Raw genomic sequence first — 16785 nt, 5'->3', positions numbered from 1 at the left:
GGTATGTTAACTGATCTTGGTTAAGATATTAAAAAATCGATATATTTTAATTTCACAACGAAACGTCAACTTGACATCCGCGAAAATCGAAAAATTGTGATTCGCAGAATCTGGGAAATCGGAAAATTGTAATATTTGATTAAAGTAACATATGATAAAGTATGAAATTCAAATAAATTATAATACATAAAAAAATGTCGAGGTATGTGTAATAAATTTCGTGGATTATCATGAATCACTAATCTGAATATGTAACCAGCTGTGCACTTGCATTATTTTGATTCAATCTTCTTGTCTTTTGCAGTCTATATTTTGATATCAGAAGCGATCAGTGGCCTCTAGTATACGATGACCACTATAATGTATCATTTCTAGGCTTGGAAAAGTTTCATATCTTTGATGCGAAGAAATGGCGCAACATAATTCGGGTAGCTATCCAACTTCAATATTGATTCGTAGTTTACTACTCTTTTTAATCCATATACTTTCAACTAATAGTAATAAATGGTTAACTGTTGCTTTATTGTACTATGAACTAATTTCATGGAGAAATTTAAGTGACTTTTATTAAAATTATAGTTTTATTTTACAGCATCTTATAGCTGCTGACTTTATAAAAGAAGAGCACATAGTACGGCCACTGGAAGCTAAGAAAAATGATTTACTTGTTGTGCACTCTACTAAGTATTTGAAGTCATTGAAAGTGAGTTTTTTTTATTAATTGACTAAACAGAAACATTAACATAATCCAACAGTTAAGTTTATTTATTTCAATTATTGTAATACAGAATATCATAGCATGAAATTTCTACTGGTTTAAAATTAAGACTAGAAAACATTTTTGACTTTCAACTGTAATTTTTAACATTAATTATTAATTATTAACTTTATCACATTTATTTCACCACAGTCAACCTCTTTTTAATCATCTCCATTTCGATCATCCATCTATTAATTTTGTGGATTTTCAGTGGAGTACCAATGTAGCGGTGATAGCTGAAGTACCGGTGCTTGCCTGTGTCCCAAATGCTTTAGTGCAGTATGCATACTTGAAACCTATGAGGTCAGTGGCACTAGCAATTTGGGCAAATTAATTTTAATTTATCTAGAAATTGCTGTTAAAAATTTGGAATGACATGATTCTCAGGTAAAAAGGAACACAAATTAAGAACATCATTATCCTCACCACACTTTTCATACTGCAGATTGCTTGATTTAATATTATTTTTGCTATTATTAGATGAAGTAAAAATTAAAACATTTTAAGCATCACAGTGAAGTGAACCAGTTGGTGAGGATAATGATATGACCTTAACTAGTGTATTTTTTCCGAAGAATCACCCTCAAACCTATTCAGGCTGAAATTAAAATAAGTAAAATTTTTATTTTAGGTGTTGTGAAGAAATATCCTTCTATTTTTTTATGATCATTCAATAAATTGCTGCTTTTAAACTAAAAAAATCAAAAACATTTTTTTTTTAGTTGCATGTTAAATATTTTTACCCCAATTTAATCTACTTAGAAAACATTTACATTGTTTGTTAAATAATAAATGTAATTAAAATCCATAGGCTTCAAACTGGCGGTTCAGTTCTTGCTGGCAAGCTTGCATTAGACCGTGGTTGGGCCATCAATATAGGTGGAGGCTTCCACCACTGTAGCGGCAACAAGGGTGGAGGCTTCTGTCCATATGCAGACATCACCTTGCTCATCAGATTCCTGGTTCTAAACCATATGATACAGAATGCTATGATTGTGGATTTAGATGCTCATCAGGTATGTAAACCTGTGTCTTTTGTTGTGTACCTAATGTTGAAAAAACCATTGAATAATGATTCTTTCATTTATTACTCCCCAGTATTAGTTATTGGCCTATGTATCATTAAACACAATGTTTTAAAATTAAGTATGAATTTATGTATCGCATAAACTAAGGGACACCCATGCCCAGTGTTCAACGCCCATGATGTTTAGGTATTATTGTGTTTGCTATGATCTAAATGCTATGTGGCCCAGGATAGAGAATTGTTTAAGGATTTGAGGGAGGCCTTTGCCCAGCAGGGGGACTCTGATAAAAAAATGTAATGACGTTTTCAGACTCATCATATGTCACATTTCTTTCGTACCTAACAAGAGTATTCCATGATTTTTATACAGGGCAATGGCTACCAGCACGACTTCCTAGGCGTGCCAGAAGTCTACATAATGGATATGTACAATAAGAACATATATCCTAAGGACAAGGAGGCGAAGCAGGCCATCAGACGGAAGGTGGAGCTGGGGAACAAGGTTGAAGATCTGGAGTATATGCTGAAGTTGAGGCAGTAAGTTAAATATTAATGTATCAAGTTTTGACATGTTCTTGGCAGGTTAATAATATTTTTTTATTATATACTTTATATATTTGGCAAAACAGAGACAAAGATGTAAAATGAAGTAAAAAAGCGTTACTTTATCTTTATACACTACTATGAAACTTTACTTTATAATTTATTTTTCCAACAATTTACCAAAGTGTTGGTTAGATGTAGTGTAATAATTTTCTGATTTTTGAAAAACATGCGAAAGTAACAGTCTTAAAATTACAAAACTGCAAATCGTATCACCGTTAATACCTAATAAAGAAAATTTCTCAATGTAAAAGTTTATTCTGTAGGAATCTAAAGGCGGCACTACAGGAGTTTAAACCCGACATCTTGGTGTACAACGCCGGGACAGATGTGTTGGACTCCGACCCACTTGGGCTCATGAGGATCAGTGAAATTGTAAGTATTTATTACCTTCTATCTTCTACCTTCTATCAGTACAGTTAGCAACAAAAGTCGGTCAACAATCAATATTTTTGGACGACTATGACGTTTAATAGGGTTTTTGACAAAAAATCTGTTTAGTCCATAAGACAAATTTCTAAAAGAAATATGAGACGTATTTTTTCTTTTTCTCTCCCTGACAAACTAGTATATCAAACTGATTTTTATAAAATGACGGGAGATTTTGGTTAGGAATATGTTTGCCTCATAATTGATTTAAGTACACTCAAACAAAGCTATTCTTACACGCTAACACATCTGTCAATTCAACCTGAGTGTTGGCTACAACTGTTTCACCTGACTTATAATAATAACATATTACAGGGAATAATAAAACGAGATGAATTCGTCTTCGAGATATGCAAAGCGAACAACATTCCTATTGTAATGTTAACGAGCGGGGGATACTTGCGTAAGACGGCGCGTATCATCGCAGACTCTATCATGAATCTACATCGCAAAGGACTTATTCAGGGAGAGATGTAAATACACGGGATTATTATATGGCAAGTATTTCTAAAGCAGAGGCTCCCAACCTTTCTTGGTCATGGACCGCTTTTATATATTGCTCTTGTTAACAGGATTCACAACATCGGTATATATATTAGTAATTTGTACATTAGCACACATGTTCCTATGACAGATAAGCTGGTCTTCTATCTACCTATGGCCGGTAGTTGCATCCTTTACACACCACCGCGTAATGCTCCCGCCATGTACCACTCCAATCGTTCACGGTCCACATTTTGGCTTAAGCGTACCACTGGTTGGGAACCCCTGATGTAAAGGCACCGATTCTTTAAAATTACGACATAATACTCTATTTCTCAGGGAGGGAAGATAACGCTCAAAATCATCTCTCTTTTCTTTCGTCGAATCGACTTAGATTGTGACTAGATGGCGCTGTGTGAAAGTTGTGATATAATTGATTGGCTGAAAATGTTTAAGATCACAAAACAATCACAAAGTTTGAAATGATATTTGAAAAGTGATTATTTTATTATCTTATTATTATTAGAGAATTGGCCATTCTTTTAAACGACAGGTTCTAGATAATTTGACGTCGCTTTACATTTAGAATAGGAAACATATAAAACTTCAGGTAGTATTGGAATTATATTCCTTTTTGACAAGCTATGTGACTTTGAGTTTATCAGTTCAATACATTTGAGCGGTTTGTCAGAGTTAGCGCTCAGAGAATAACTCGTTTACGACAAGGATGGATGAGGTATTATAATTGTGGAACACAAACGTTTAGCCTTAATTTTCGTATCAACTTCTGTTGCATATTGTACAGTCAGCAACACAGTCAGTTTATAAAATTAAATATTTTTTTTATAAGGATGTAGGAATTTGTTGTTATAATAAAATGATACCAGCCTATACATGTCTCATTGCTAAGAACAGGTATTTTCCCACTATCAAGGGAAAGGTCAAGTATTGGTTTTTAGGGTTTTTAACTATAGTGAAGGTCAGCTTAATTTTATTACCTAATCGCATATCAATAAGTCATTGTTGCTGTTTTAAAAATCTGGTGTAACCGCCTTTTTTTTGCCTAATAAAATAATTATTAAAAATGTAGTATTGGAACTTCTGTAATGGACTCGAAACTTAATTAGTGATTATAGTATTTAACGCATAAAAAGTTGTGTATTTACAGGATTCTAATGTTACATTAATTCAAAAATTACATTCTTATTGTTAGCTATATGTATTTGAAGTATAGAAAAAAAAATGATTGCATATTTTTATCGTCTAAATATAGTTTGTATACGGTTACACGTAAAGCATATATATCAATGCCAAGTACAATATATTAATCTTAATTTGCGTAAATTGAAAATAATTTTGTCGCATTAAAATTAAAATTTAATGCATTAAAATCGCAAGCATTAAAACTAAGGGAAAATTACGTCACCGTGATGACAAAAGTAGCATTTAAAAGCGGCTTGCAACAGAAATATGCTGACCATTTACGTCATCAGATGTGGTCATGAAATGTTCAGCAAGTTGCGGAGATAATACTTTGTTTATATTAATTACAATAATTGTATTATTAACCCATGGTTATATGGATATTTTGAAATTTATAAAAAAACTGTATATCATGAGTAATCTGTGTGGTATTAAATACATTGTCTGTAATATAGTCATAGTCTATGATTATGCATAGACTTGATAATGTAAAAAAAAAACAAGAATAATACGCTCTGTGTAGTATATAACCCTTCTTACGAAAGTAAAGTCTAAAGCTTCTTAGCTCTCGTCGATAAATCGTTGTTTTTCACGGAAAAGGCATGTATTAGGTATCATGTATGTAATAAAGTGATGTGGTATGTATAAAGGAATTGAGATATTAATACATAATATGTTATAAAAAAACTATCTAATCTTGTAAAGTAATATATATTTATATTTGCTTTTGATTAATTACGAAAATCATGTCTTTTGAAATTTATATATATTTTATAGAAGACGCCTAAATCTGTATTGTTATAGCCTATTATTATCAAGGCTTCATAATAATATGTCTTGAACTGTATTTTTTTTTTCTAGTCTAATAATATTTATTTGAGGTAGAGTCACCTCTAAGGTCCGTATTACAGAAGGCTACTCAAGTCCTAATCTCTGTTTAAAACTAGATTTGAGTTGAGATTTCATTTTAGAACGCTCCTCAAGCATAGATTCGGTGATCATAGTTCAGCTGAGTGTAGATCTTATTCCAAATCATTACTCAGTTCTAGATTAATACTCAAGTAGAGATTTGATCTGTGATTACTCAAGTGTGGTCGACACCGCGCTTGAGCAGAGATTTCCCTGTCAGTTTTGAGTTTTAGCAAATAATTGTGTTGTGAATATAAATAATGGAAATTTTTGAACAGTTTGATTATTACGATAATTTATTTAACGATGATTCTAACAGAAGGTTGAACTTTCGCGTTCCTCTCAGATATCTCAGAGATGTGCAAGACCCATACAATATTGAAAATTTCAAGAAAAGGTATAGGTTTTCACAAGATGTAGTGAAATCTGTGATTTTGCCATTAATTGACCAAGATCTGAGAAGGTTAAGCAACCGTGGCAATCCAATAGCCCCGGAATTACAAATTCTTGTGTGTTTGCGTTTCTATGCGACAGCGTCATTCCAGGTAAGTTTTTTCTGCTCACATTACAATACATAATATGCAAATATATAAAAAAAAAACATAAATTCAGCAAAGTTGATCATACTACTCATATTTATACTTTTTTACTTTTGCAGATAGTTTGTGGAGATTTATTAAATGTATCGCAACCAGCTGCTTCAAATATAGTTGCAAATATATCAAGGTTGATAGCTCTACAACAGAGGCATTACATAAAATATCCTCAAGACATGATCTCACACAGGGCACAGTTTGCACAGCTCGGCCAGTATCAACAAAATCCAGGCCTAAGAAATGTGGATGGTGCAATTGATTGCACACACATTAAAATAGTAAATACTCCAGGGGTGGAACATCATGAAGCCTACAGAAACAGAAAATCTTACTTTTCTATAAATGTCCAGGTCAGCAAAATAAGGTTTAAATTATTATTCTTCTTTGAAATGGGCATGTCATCCAATAACATTTATTGTTTTATTTTTATTTCAGGCAGTTGTTGGACCATTTGGCAATTTCATGGACATTGTGGCTCGATGGGCTGGCAGTACACACGACAGCAGAATATTCCAGATGTGTTTGTTGCGCACCAAATACATACATCAACAACATTCTGGTTATCTCATTGGAGACAGCGGATATCCTTGTTTAAGGTTCCTGCTAACACCTGTAGGTACTCCAACAACCCATGCGGAACAAACATACAATAGAGTGCATGTCAAAACAAGAAATGTGGTGGAAAGAACCTTTGGGCGATGGAAACGGCGGTTTCCATGTCTAAGTAGGGGGTTGGGCAACAAATTGACCACAGTGTCAAATATAATAGTAGCATGTGCTGTACTTTTTAATATATCATTGTCTACAAATGACATGATGCCTTCATATGAAGAAGATGGTGAAATCAATGAAGAAGTCATATATGATGAATCCAACAGTGAAGGGACTACCGATGGATTTGCTTTTAGAAACACAATTATTAGTAATTACTCTTGATTTTATATTATTCAGTTTTTCTAACAATAAAAAACTATGTGTTTCGGGATGTTCTCGTCTTGCTAACGGTGAATACTTGCACAGACATAACCAAGTGGCCAGGATTATCCATCAGCAGCTTGCTCTGAAATACAAACTTGTGGAATCTGAGGTGCCGTACTATAAGTATGTGCCCGACCCAGTTCTCGAAAGTGGTCATATCACACTGTACTGGGATCGATCTATCATCACTGACAGGACTATTGTTGCCAATAAGCCTGATATAGTGGTGATCGATCGATCAGAGCGTCGGACAATAATTGTTGATATCACTATCCCCCATGACGAGAACCTCGTGAAAGCAGAAAAAGAAAAACAATTGAAATATTTGGATTTAGCTCACGAGGTTGTCGACTTGTGGGAGGTGGACTCGGCAATCATTGTCCCGATAGTCGTAAGTGCCAATGGCTTAATAGCCAAGAGCCTCGATCAACATCTTCGGAGGCTCTCGTTGGGCGTCTGGGTCAAGGGTTTGATTCAGAAAGCGGTACTTCTGGACACGGCGCGCATCGTGAGGAGGTTCCTCTCTCTGGAGCCCTGACCGCGGGCAGCTTGGGCCCTGTACCCGTTGCCGGTTGGACACTATTTTTTATATTTTTAAATGTATGTTGTTTTTTATATATATTTAAAAATGTAATTTATATGTATTTTAATGAAATAAAGGAAAAACTATGTAAAAATAATCATCTTTTTATTTATTTTCAATGAAGTATAACACAAAATGAGATCTCTTTTGTTCTCAATGGTCTTAATACAAATAATTTAACAATCGTAAACAAGCATAATTAATAAAAAATCAACAACTGTAAAATAAACACAACAAATAAAAGGTGCTATAGGCTCATCTGCGGAGATCTCTCTTCATTAAAAATACATTAAAATGACTTATATCACTGGTGATGTTGTGCTGACTCGGCTTTAGCTTTCGCTTCTTTTAATTTTTCTTTCATAATTTGCATTTCTACATCATGTTTTTCTTGCAGAAATTTTACTTGGAGCTTGTGTAATTCTTCTGCTCTTTTTTCTCTGCTGATGTGTTCTGCTTTTAAAATTTGTACACGCAGTTTTTTTTCATTTGATGAAAATTCAGAGCTAGGTTCATCAGATTGAATTTCACTATGTGAAATGATTGGATTGGATGTAGGATCAGGAACAGTGGCGGTTACATCTGTTTCCATGTTACTTGTTTCCTGAACAGTTTCTACCTCTGAAATGTCATTAATATTCTTAAGGATGAGCTTATACTCACTGTATATATTCTAGGCTTATTTTGATTGATGGTAATGAATAGTAAATCAAGATAGTACTAGTATTAGCACTGATCACATACCAATATGGTCAGAGTCCAAAGTATTCTGTATTTCCACGAAGAGAGCGGGAGATATCTCGGCTATATTTGGGTCGATGTCAGCGTCAGGGCAGGGACCACCACCGCCAGTGGCCATTCTATGTTGACGCTCTCTTGTGAGAGCATCTCTTTGCCGGGTCTTCAAATTTTGCCAAAGACGCCTTAATTGTTCTCCTGACGCCTTTAACATTGAGGAGTAAAAATAAATGACCAATAGTAGGTTATATTACCTATTGACTGCTTAGAACTTTTTTATCCGTAATTTAGATACTTTTAAAACTGACATGAAACCATAACGGTAAGTGACGGTTAGGAAATAATGGATATAAATATAAGAAGATACTTACAGGCTCATTAATCATAGATGAGGCATTGAATTTTTCCGCAATATGCGCCTAAGCAGACTTCTTCTTCGCTGCGCTTACACTATCTGTTTTTTTATTTTCTATAACATCTTTGAACTCTTTGAGAGTTTCTATTAATAAATTTCGTTCCAAAACACTAAAATTTTTCTTTCTTCCTGACATTTTACAGAACAATAATAATAAAAAAGAGAAGTACAATTAAGTTACACTAAATAGATTGATTACAAAAATCAACAACTGTATTTAAATTATTCTGTCAAGTGTCAATCTCTACCACCACAGATATACCTATAAAACATTCCATTCTAGGAACACGTCAATGTGTTTTTGAATTTTTAAATATTATATCCGACTTCACATTCTTTAATACTTTTATGCCACGTGAAATTAAGGTTTTTAAATAAAATCGAAGGGTAAAAAGCTAATATTGTCTTAAAACTACAATATAATTATTAATTCGGTTTGAAACTAAATTCTTATTTTGCGTATGTTGAACCAGAATTTCGGGAAAGATACATTTGTAAACGAAGACAGTCTGATTCATAGACAAGACATATTCTCTGCTTGAGACGCGATTTGAATCTCGATTCAGCTGAGTGAAGTTTGAATAATGTTCTGAAATAAGAATGACCCTCAAGTGCAGATTCAATATTTAAACTATGATCAGGTGATTTAACATCAAACTGGACTTGAGTAGCCTTCTGTAATACGGACCTAAAACTTTGATCTCGGTATGAAGTGCCAATTGTAAAGCAAATTAAATTTGCGTTTGTTTAGTACATCATTTATCAGTATTAATAAATGTGATTGAAGTATTTATATGCAATATGCATGAAATTTACTGCTTTGGAGATTATTTTTTCAAATAAAAACTATTTTTCATCCTATTTTATTGGTTTTATTTATTAAATAAAATACATTTGGTATAATAACTTGATAACTTATATGCTAAAATAAAACAATGAAATAACGACAAAATCTTTATTATAGAAGACCTAGCAACAAAAACAGTATTTTTGCAAAACAATTTGAAAAAGACTACTCTAGACATTGCTCGCACAAACATCACATTCAGTGCATAAAAGTATTTTAAAGTACCTTCCTATATTTTCTAGCAAAAATCTGTCTTACGAATATAGATATACATGAAAATTATAAGCCAAATCATGAAAGGACTTGATTACAATTTCGACGGAAAGTAAAATACAATATGAACACATTTGCATCTGAATGTACCTAATACTCAATGATTGATTGAGGGCTATAGAAAATCCCCTACGTCTTAAATGTAAATACCCTTTAGATGACCTGTTGTACTTTGTGATATTTAGCCTATAAGTCTATAGACTAAAATATCAACTGAAACAGATTTTTAAACCTATCAATCACTTTTAAATATCATTAAAATAAAAACGTAAAGTCACCTGTATTTGCAACTCTATGGGGTTCTAATGCACCCGATAAAACAAGATATTTGGTACCCTTCTAAAGCAGTCGAGTTGTTTTGTTGAATAGATTAGAATAATAAATATAACACTGAAACTAAAGCAGTACTTACTTGTAATAAAAACACGTACATATTTGCGGCAATTTTAGTTAATAAGACCCCAATCAGCTTATGAATAGTAAAGTCTCTAAACCTTTTATGTCTTCTGCTCTAACCCCTATAATTCCTACCCCTACATATTCCAAGTTAGCCAAACTTCTGATTTCGATAGCCTAAAACTACGTAACGTAGGTTGAAACGCAATCTGGCGGAGTGCAATCGAACCCCAGAGGGTAGAAACCGGACAAGTCCATTTATCTGGTGGTAGTATTGAACTGGGCGTAATACTCGTCGGTCGGTGTGTTGTTGTACACCACTTCCCTGAAGTATTTCTCCTTCTCCTTCTGCTGTAGAGCCAAGAGTTGGTTTTCCTCCATGAGCTGGCGGGCAATCTCCCTGTTGGGGACAAGATGTCTGGGTTAACACTTCCGAATTATAGAAGTAATACTTAGATAACGTAAATTAGAGTTATAGGCGTGTCAGAAATAGAACAGAACAGAATAGGACATCACTAACACTTACCGTGAGAAATGCAGTTGTGGAAGCGAGATGGCTTATAGCGGCCTCCCATTTTCCATAACTGAGTCTTACTTTAAAAGCCGATGGTAGACACCTTGCATATCGCCGATGATAGAGGCTATAGAATTCAGATTTACCCCTATTTAAAGACAGAACGCCGTAATTATGTATGACCAGTCGTCAATTCCTTACCGCCTCTTCCTCTGGTCGCAAATATCCTGGCGCGCCACTTCCCGTTGAATGGACTTCGATAAAGCCTGCCATTCGGCGTCCATCTTGTCGCAGGCATCGCGTTTTGCCTTTAAATAACAAAAATGGTATAAGGTTTACAAAAAAACTTACTATAAAATTTTGAATATGGTTACCAATGGTTCAAAAGCAAGACTACTAGCGCACAAACGATTTATAATAAAGTAAAAAACTCTTGGTTAATCTAAAATTCCTAATGGTTTTAATAAAAAGTTGGGGTAAAAACACAATAGCTTCCTAGGCTAAATCCTTTACTCATTGTCATGCGCAGCTCCGAATGACGAATGGTAGAGCTTTATAAACGTTTCAAGCTCCAGTCCTATTCTATCTTCATATAAAATATCTTAACTATATCGATCTCTCTCTATATTTCACGTTTTGCATACTTACCTTAGCTGCAGCCATTTGTTCCTTCTGCGCGGCGTAGAACTTCTGGAGCTCTTCTTTATTCATACCCTTATACATGTAACCGATGGCCCTGAAAATATTACATGACATTGAATATTAACGGCAACCTAGCCACATTCTGGGCACAAGTAAGTGAATCCTATAACCAACTGGAAAAGAAGAAGATATCTAGCATTTTATTTTATAAGTAACTTTAATTCTTGGTTTAAAGGATTTTTTATACTTGCTCCACTTGTAATATGGTTTTAAGGAGCATTCATGGAATATCTCCTCTTGTAACGTAAGACTGATCAACTTCCTTGTCCGCTATATCATCTTTATCCACTTTAGCCAAGCGATATTTCGACACGATATTAGCATTCATAGAAAATGCTTCGAGCCTTTTTACTGGTAGATTGTTCATTTCTAAATAAGTTCTTATTATAAATACTCACCTATTTTTGCCGAGAGCGCTCTTGGCTACATCTGGATTCTCAGTAAGCATATCAGAAGTGAGATTGTTGTACATCTCAGCTGTATTGTCAGCTTCCTCTTGCTCTTTTATTATTAACTCCAGTTGTTTCTTCTCGGCAGCCTGGTGGAATACAGTGATATATTCAAATACAATATCAAGACGTACTTAAGCATATTTATATACTTACACACAAAAAGAAGGCAGTGCCTATGGTAACCGAAGCGATAAAATAAAGCCCATAATTTTTAAATAGGTAGGATAGATAGATACAAAAATATATCAACTGACACGCAGACGCAGAACAAAACTCCTAAGCCCAGCACTCAAAAGTTAAATGGGACATCTTGGGTGGGAATCAAACCCACGACCACCAGTTTCTTCAGGTCAAGGTTACTTAACGCTACGACAACTAGAGCCATGTTTGCCTCTCAATCTCTTCAGAGCGATTGAATAGATCTGGTTGATATTTTATACATATAATTTCGTTTATAGTTCACTTTATCACTTACCAGAGCTTCATTATACTTGAGATTCGCCTGCCCGAGTCTATAGCGACACTCACGTTCCAACTTGTCCAGCTCACCAGCACGGACGTCGCGGGCTTTTATTGCCATCTTTAAAAACAAAATCAATTAGAATCTGATATTATATTTATGCGGTTCTTCAAATCATCTTTCCGATAAATTCAGAATGTTCGTGAATCCCCTCGCTAGTCGCTACACAAAGTTTAATTTCCTTAGTGTGGGAATCGAAAAAGAAAATACAATATGAGGAATTCCGTTCGACCTTTCATTTAGCAGCAACTCCCATATTACAGTGATACGTTACCATATAAGCAGCTTCAGCCTTCTTTCTCTCTTCCTCAGCCGCCTTCCTCTCTTGGACTTGTTGTTCCAGCCAAGAATTCTTCTGGGCTGCCATCATCTTTTTACGATCTTCATAAGCCATATCCTCGCCTTCGAATCTAAAAGGAAAAATAGACTACGTACATATTTCTTTATGATTAACTTTATAGAAAGGAAAGCCTAATTCTATGACCGTCAGATTGATAAGTCAAGGGACGCAGTTTTAATTCCTGGCACGCACGCACCAGTATTTTTTTAAGGCTTCCTAACAGCGGTGAAGGGAAACTTCGTGAAGAAATATACCTAAGATATACGTCTAAAACCTACGGGCGGTTTAAAACTGCAACACTAGGTTGCACATCAACCATACGAAAAAAAGGTGGAGAGTTCGATGGGTTCCTCACAGTAAGATAATAAGTCTAATCAATCGAAGACTTACTTCTGTGCACTGGACAGCCCGACTGGTTCCCCATCGCCAGCTCTTGGAGGCAGCTGCTTCTTCAGAACCTCAGGGTCGTTCAGATCATATTCGCGCCTGTCTTCGAACCGCTGATACTTCTGACGGAATGAGTCGATTTCTACACCGATACGACGTCGTTCCTAAGCATAATTTAATAGATTATGTTATGTTATCTTTATTCATATTGAATGTGTGTCAATTCTTAGGCTGAATAAACACTCTTTTGATTCTTAAAAATGAAAATTTTGAAATTGAACTCGCTCTTATAGATTCGGACACTTTCTAATCATCACCTACATATATATCAGGCTGCTTCTACGAGTGACACGCGGCTCTAGTGGAAACTGTATAGGTAACCTCCATCCATTTAATAAGGACAAAATGAGACTGCACCAGTTTGACAAGAGCATATGTAACTCGACAAGTAATATTAAATTAAAACCTCTTTCTCTCTTGCTTCGAGTACGACGGCCAGGTCACTATCCTTGATCATCTGCGCAGCGAAGGCCAGGTCCTTCCTGACCTGTTCCTCTCGTTCCGCCTTCTTCTCGGCGATCTGTCTCTCCAGGAATGGAACATCCACCTAAAATATAACATTTCGTCAAGTGGACTTATGTCTTTTTTATGGATTGGACTGCTATAAACTTTATTTTGAACAAATTTTATTTTGCAAGGAGATTATAGTCAATTGTGACTATACAACGTAGAGCTAATTCATGTTTTTACCGTTTCCTTATTTAAAACCTTATTGTTCCGCTATCTGTCCGTCCGACTGACATCAAGCTGTGTCGGTATTTCTTTGCAGTTTGTTTATGTAATGGATTAGGAATCCTTCAGGCGCGACTCGCACTTGGCCAGTCATTTAAGGATTAGAGTTGGTTCGTGTATCACAAAAACAGAAGAGAGTAATATGGATGGTAACTTTAAACTTGTTAGTAGTACCTACACCTCTGCCTACTATAATAATACATGAATATTAATAGTCGACGACGTATAATTATTAATAAACTCTTTAAGGAAAATAACTCACCTGTCTCCATTTTCTGTCTCTTTTAATCAATAATTTCTGTCTTTTTAATTGCATACACAAAATAGTTGGTTGACTTACCCCAATTTTCCTGTTCCTTGCGTTGAAGATCCTGGATCTCCTCTCCAACTCGCATTGTCTCCTCCTTTCTCTATTCTGAGCCTCCTTCCGGTCTTGCTCGTTAGCGATCTGTAATTTCATCATTTTTCAAACTTGGTAAGGTCAAAATACTCTAAAAACTTGAACACAAAAACTGAAGTACAAAATTCCGCGCTGCGAACGAATTAACAAAACTCGTTGCTATGGCAACCATTAGCTTTTGGTGTTTTGTCGAAGATTATGATTGTTTTATGGAAAAGAGGTTGGTTTGGTTCCAATTTAAACTCATACTTCTCTGCATTGCTTATACGAAAATATGAAGTTAAGTAAGTTTGTACATTTTAATGTAAATTGTTTAAATATTAGCTCGTCAAATTACCTGAGATAATTATTTAATAATGCTACTTTCCCCCTTTTAACTACGTTTGCCGTGACCAACAGGGTCCTTAATTGCTACCCATTTAACTTTAAAACCTTTATACATTGTGGAGTACGAACAAGCTATTGAGCATATGTTATGTAGGTACGCCTCTAAAATCAAATTTTGTGTTTATGCTTTAAAGACTGAAATATTTTCAGAATTTTAACGCTATGTGAAAATATATGCACACCGTTTTGATATTAACTACTAAAAGAATCCAGAAATAAATAAAACAGCTTTAATAGCAACATCATTTGCATAACTACCAAAAAAATACCATTTCTAGAAAGGAATGTTGGTAGAGAATCGCATTTTTACGGCTAGCAACACGGACTGCGGATAAGTTAAGGTGTACGTCGCAATTGTCGGCCCACTCGCTCGCGTAGATTACAAACCACGCCAGTGCGCGACACACCGCCGTCGAAGCAACACGCCGCGTGTTTGTGAACAAAACGCCGTATTACATGTGCGTACTACTACGTACGATTATTTACACACGTATTTTCATAGTGTCAAAAAAATAAATAAATAAGAGTGTTGTGTGATGAATTTTTGTTTTTGTGTTATGTGACGGAATTATGACAAGTGTGTTGAAGAAGTCAAAAGGAAGTAAAGGTAAATCTGAATCCATGCAAGAAGACCTTCCTTCGAGATGGGGGGTTGTCTCCCGGGAAAGTAAATCGGAGGACGTCGCGAAACTGATCAAATGCATCGACGACAATATTATTGGAAAGGGGAACTCCTATTGTGGACCCTTTGGCCGGAGGAAAGGTAAGTTTCATTCATTTTTTAATTCTCATAATACATTACTACTATCATACTTCGGTGAAGCCACTAGAATAATAACGACTGTATTTGCCAAAATCTGAACGGAAGCTCAAAAAGATTGACATTTTCATTCTTGAATAATTTATTAAGCACTGTCAAAATAATTTTGTTGACATGTTTCATTAACAAATGGTCAAATAAACTCAATGTCGCGCGCCTAATGTATGGTAACCGATTCGCATTGAATATTCAAATGAATTAGCATTAGTTATTTCGACAGGTTAAAACGATGCCAATGTGTCATGTTCCCGGCTTGTACAAAAACTAAAAATAGGAGAAACATGTGTTGTTGCCTCATAGCCGGCAGCTCGTTAAACTGTTGTTTAAACTATCAAGGTTAGGTTTATAACACCTATTATTCCGCAAATATTTTTTTATCTATCCTTTAAAATAAGGTAAAGTGTAGTCTTAGCGGTAGCGCTCGAAATTCATAATAGACACGATGATTGTCCAAAAATACAATAAAACCTCTATATTCGATAACTATTGGCTGATAATACTGCACTACTCCTAAACCAGGAAGTGGGGATGTAAAAGGCTTATAATTTTATGATCTTGGATAATATAACTTGTTCGTGACCTTGCCTTGATAACGACCTAATTCCGCTTATCATTTGTTTTTCTTTAATATGTTTGTGCAAATTAATTGATCCGGTCTTAAGGGCCAGAGTGGTGGTAAAATGTTTGTATTCAACAAGCATAGAATTGTAGGACGAAATAATATTTATATTTAAATTAACAGTGGTTAAGGAATCTGTAAATTGCGTTATTGCTAATGGTAACCGAAATATTAATTATTGTTACGAATCACAATGAAAATATTTACGTTTTTTTGATAGTTTCATTGATGAATTCGTTTTTAAGTTATACGGGTATAATGCGCACTAAAGCCTGCAACGAATCGATTTCACAGGAGTTAATTCTTCAACTGGCCGAACTCATTTAGCGATATCTTTGTTTTAGTTTTTGTTCTCAATAGTTACTGAGGGTTACCGTTTGGTCTATATATACGTGTGTAATATATGACGTATACGTTAGACTTCAGTTTTAAGAAGGTTTTGCTCTATTTTAAACGTTTCTAGTATGCAGTAGGCTTTAATAGATAGTATAGAATCTCCGAAATTAATAAATACTAAAAAATATTGCTAAAGAAAGTATGCTTTAAAACAACTGATTCATTTTGTGCCCGTTTTCTTTGACACATTAAGCCCTCCCAGCAGGGTTTAATTAA

General features: G+C 34.8%; 4 protein-coding genes across 5 annotated transcripts; 2 read left to right on the top strand and 2 right to left on the bottom strand.

The window, feature by feature from the left end:
• The first annotated feature begins 1 nt into the window (after position 1).
• On the top strand, positions 2-6986 carry LOC113499892 (histone deacetylase 11). 2 transcript variants are annotated; one of them, XM_026880479.1, is made up of 10 exons: positions 2-202; positions 305-428; positions 593-703; positions 972-1063; positions 1572-1776; positions 2158-2324; positions 2657-2765; positions 3135-3316; positions 3454-5143; positions 5761-6986. In XM_026880479.1, the coding sequence occupies exons 1-8, from the start codon at positions 195-197 to the stop codon at positions 3294-3296; spliced, it is 978 nt and encodes a 325-aa protein (XP_026736280.1). In that variant the 5' UTR covers positions 2-194; the 3' UTR covers positions 3297-3316; positions 3454-5143; positions 5761-6986. The 2 variants fall into 2 exon arrangements, with proteins under 2 accessions (XP_026736280.1, XP_026736279.1); XM_026880478.1 differs by having other exon boundaries at positions 3135-5143.
• LOC113499891 (putative nuclease HARBI1) lies at positions 5403-6986 on the top strand. The gene is made up of 3 exons (XM_026880477.1): positions 5403-5959; positions 6073-6360; positions 6446-6986. The coding sequence occupies exons 1-3, from the start codon at positions 5675-5677 to the stop codon at positions 6944-6946; spliced, it is 1074 nt and encodes a 357-aa protein (XP_026736278.1). The 5' UTR covers positions 5403-5674; the 3' UTR covers positions 6947-6986.
• A 750-nt stretch (positions 6987-7736) lies between these two features.
• Positions 7737-9342, bottom strand: LOC113499898. The gene is made up of 3 exons (XM_026880486.1): positions 8681-9342; positions 8316-8514; positions 7737-8192 (listed from the first exon to the last, which is right to left on the bottom strand). Exons 1-3 carry the CDS (start codon positions 8693-8695, stop codon positions 7876-7878), a joined length of 531 nt encoding a protein of 176 aa, XP_026736287.1. The 5' UTR covers positions 8696-9342; the 3' UTR covers positions 7737-7875.
• A 323-nt stretch (positions 9343-9665) lies between these two features.
• LOC113499890 (RIB43A-like with coiled-coils protein 2) lies at positions 9666-14519 on the bottom strand. The gene is made up of 9 exons (XM_026880476.1): positions 14288-14519; positions 13622-13762; positions 13159-13319; positions 12703-12838; positions 12384-12488; positions 11855-11994; positions 11403-11490; positions 10956-11062; positions 9666-10640 (listed from the first exon to the last, which is right to left on the bottom strand). The coding sequence occupies exons 1-9, from the start codon at positions 14408-14410 to the stop codon at positions 10499-10501; spliced, it is 1143 nt and encodes a 380-aa protein (XP_026736277.1). The 5' UTR covers positions 14411-14519; the 3' UTR covers positions 9666-10498.
• Positions 14520-16785: the final 2266 nt, after the last annotated feature.

Source organism: Trichoplusia ni, chromosome 13, assembly GCF_003590095.1.
Source record: "Trichoplusia ni isolate ovarian cell line Hi5 chromosome 13, tn1, whole genome shotgun sequence".
Classification (NCBI taxonomy): domain Eukaryota; kingdom Metazoa; phylum Arthropoda; class Insecta; order Lepidoptera; family Noctuidae; genus Trichoplusia; species Trichoplusia ni.
Note: the sequence above shows the minus strand (reverse complement) of the source record. Positions and strands in the feature narration are given on the sequence as shown.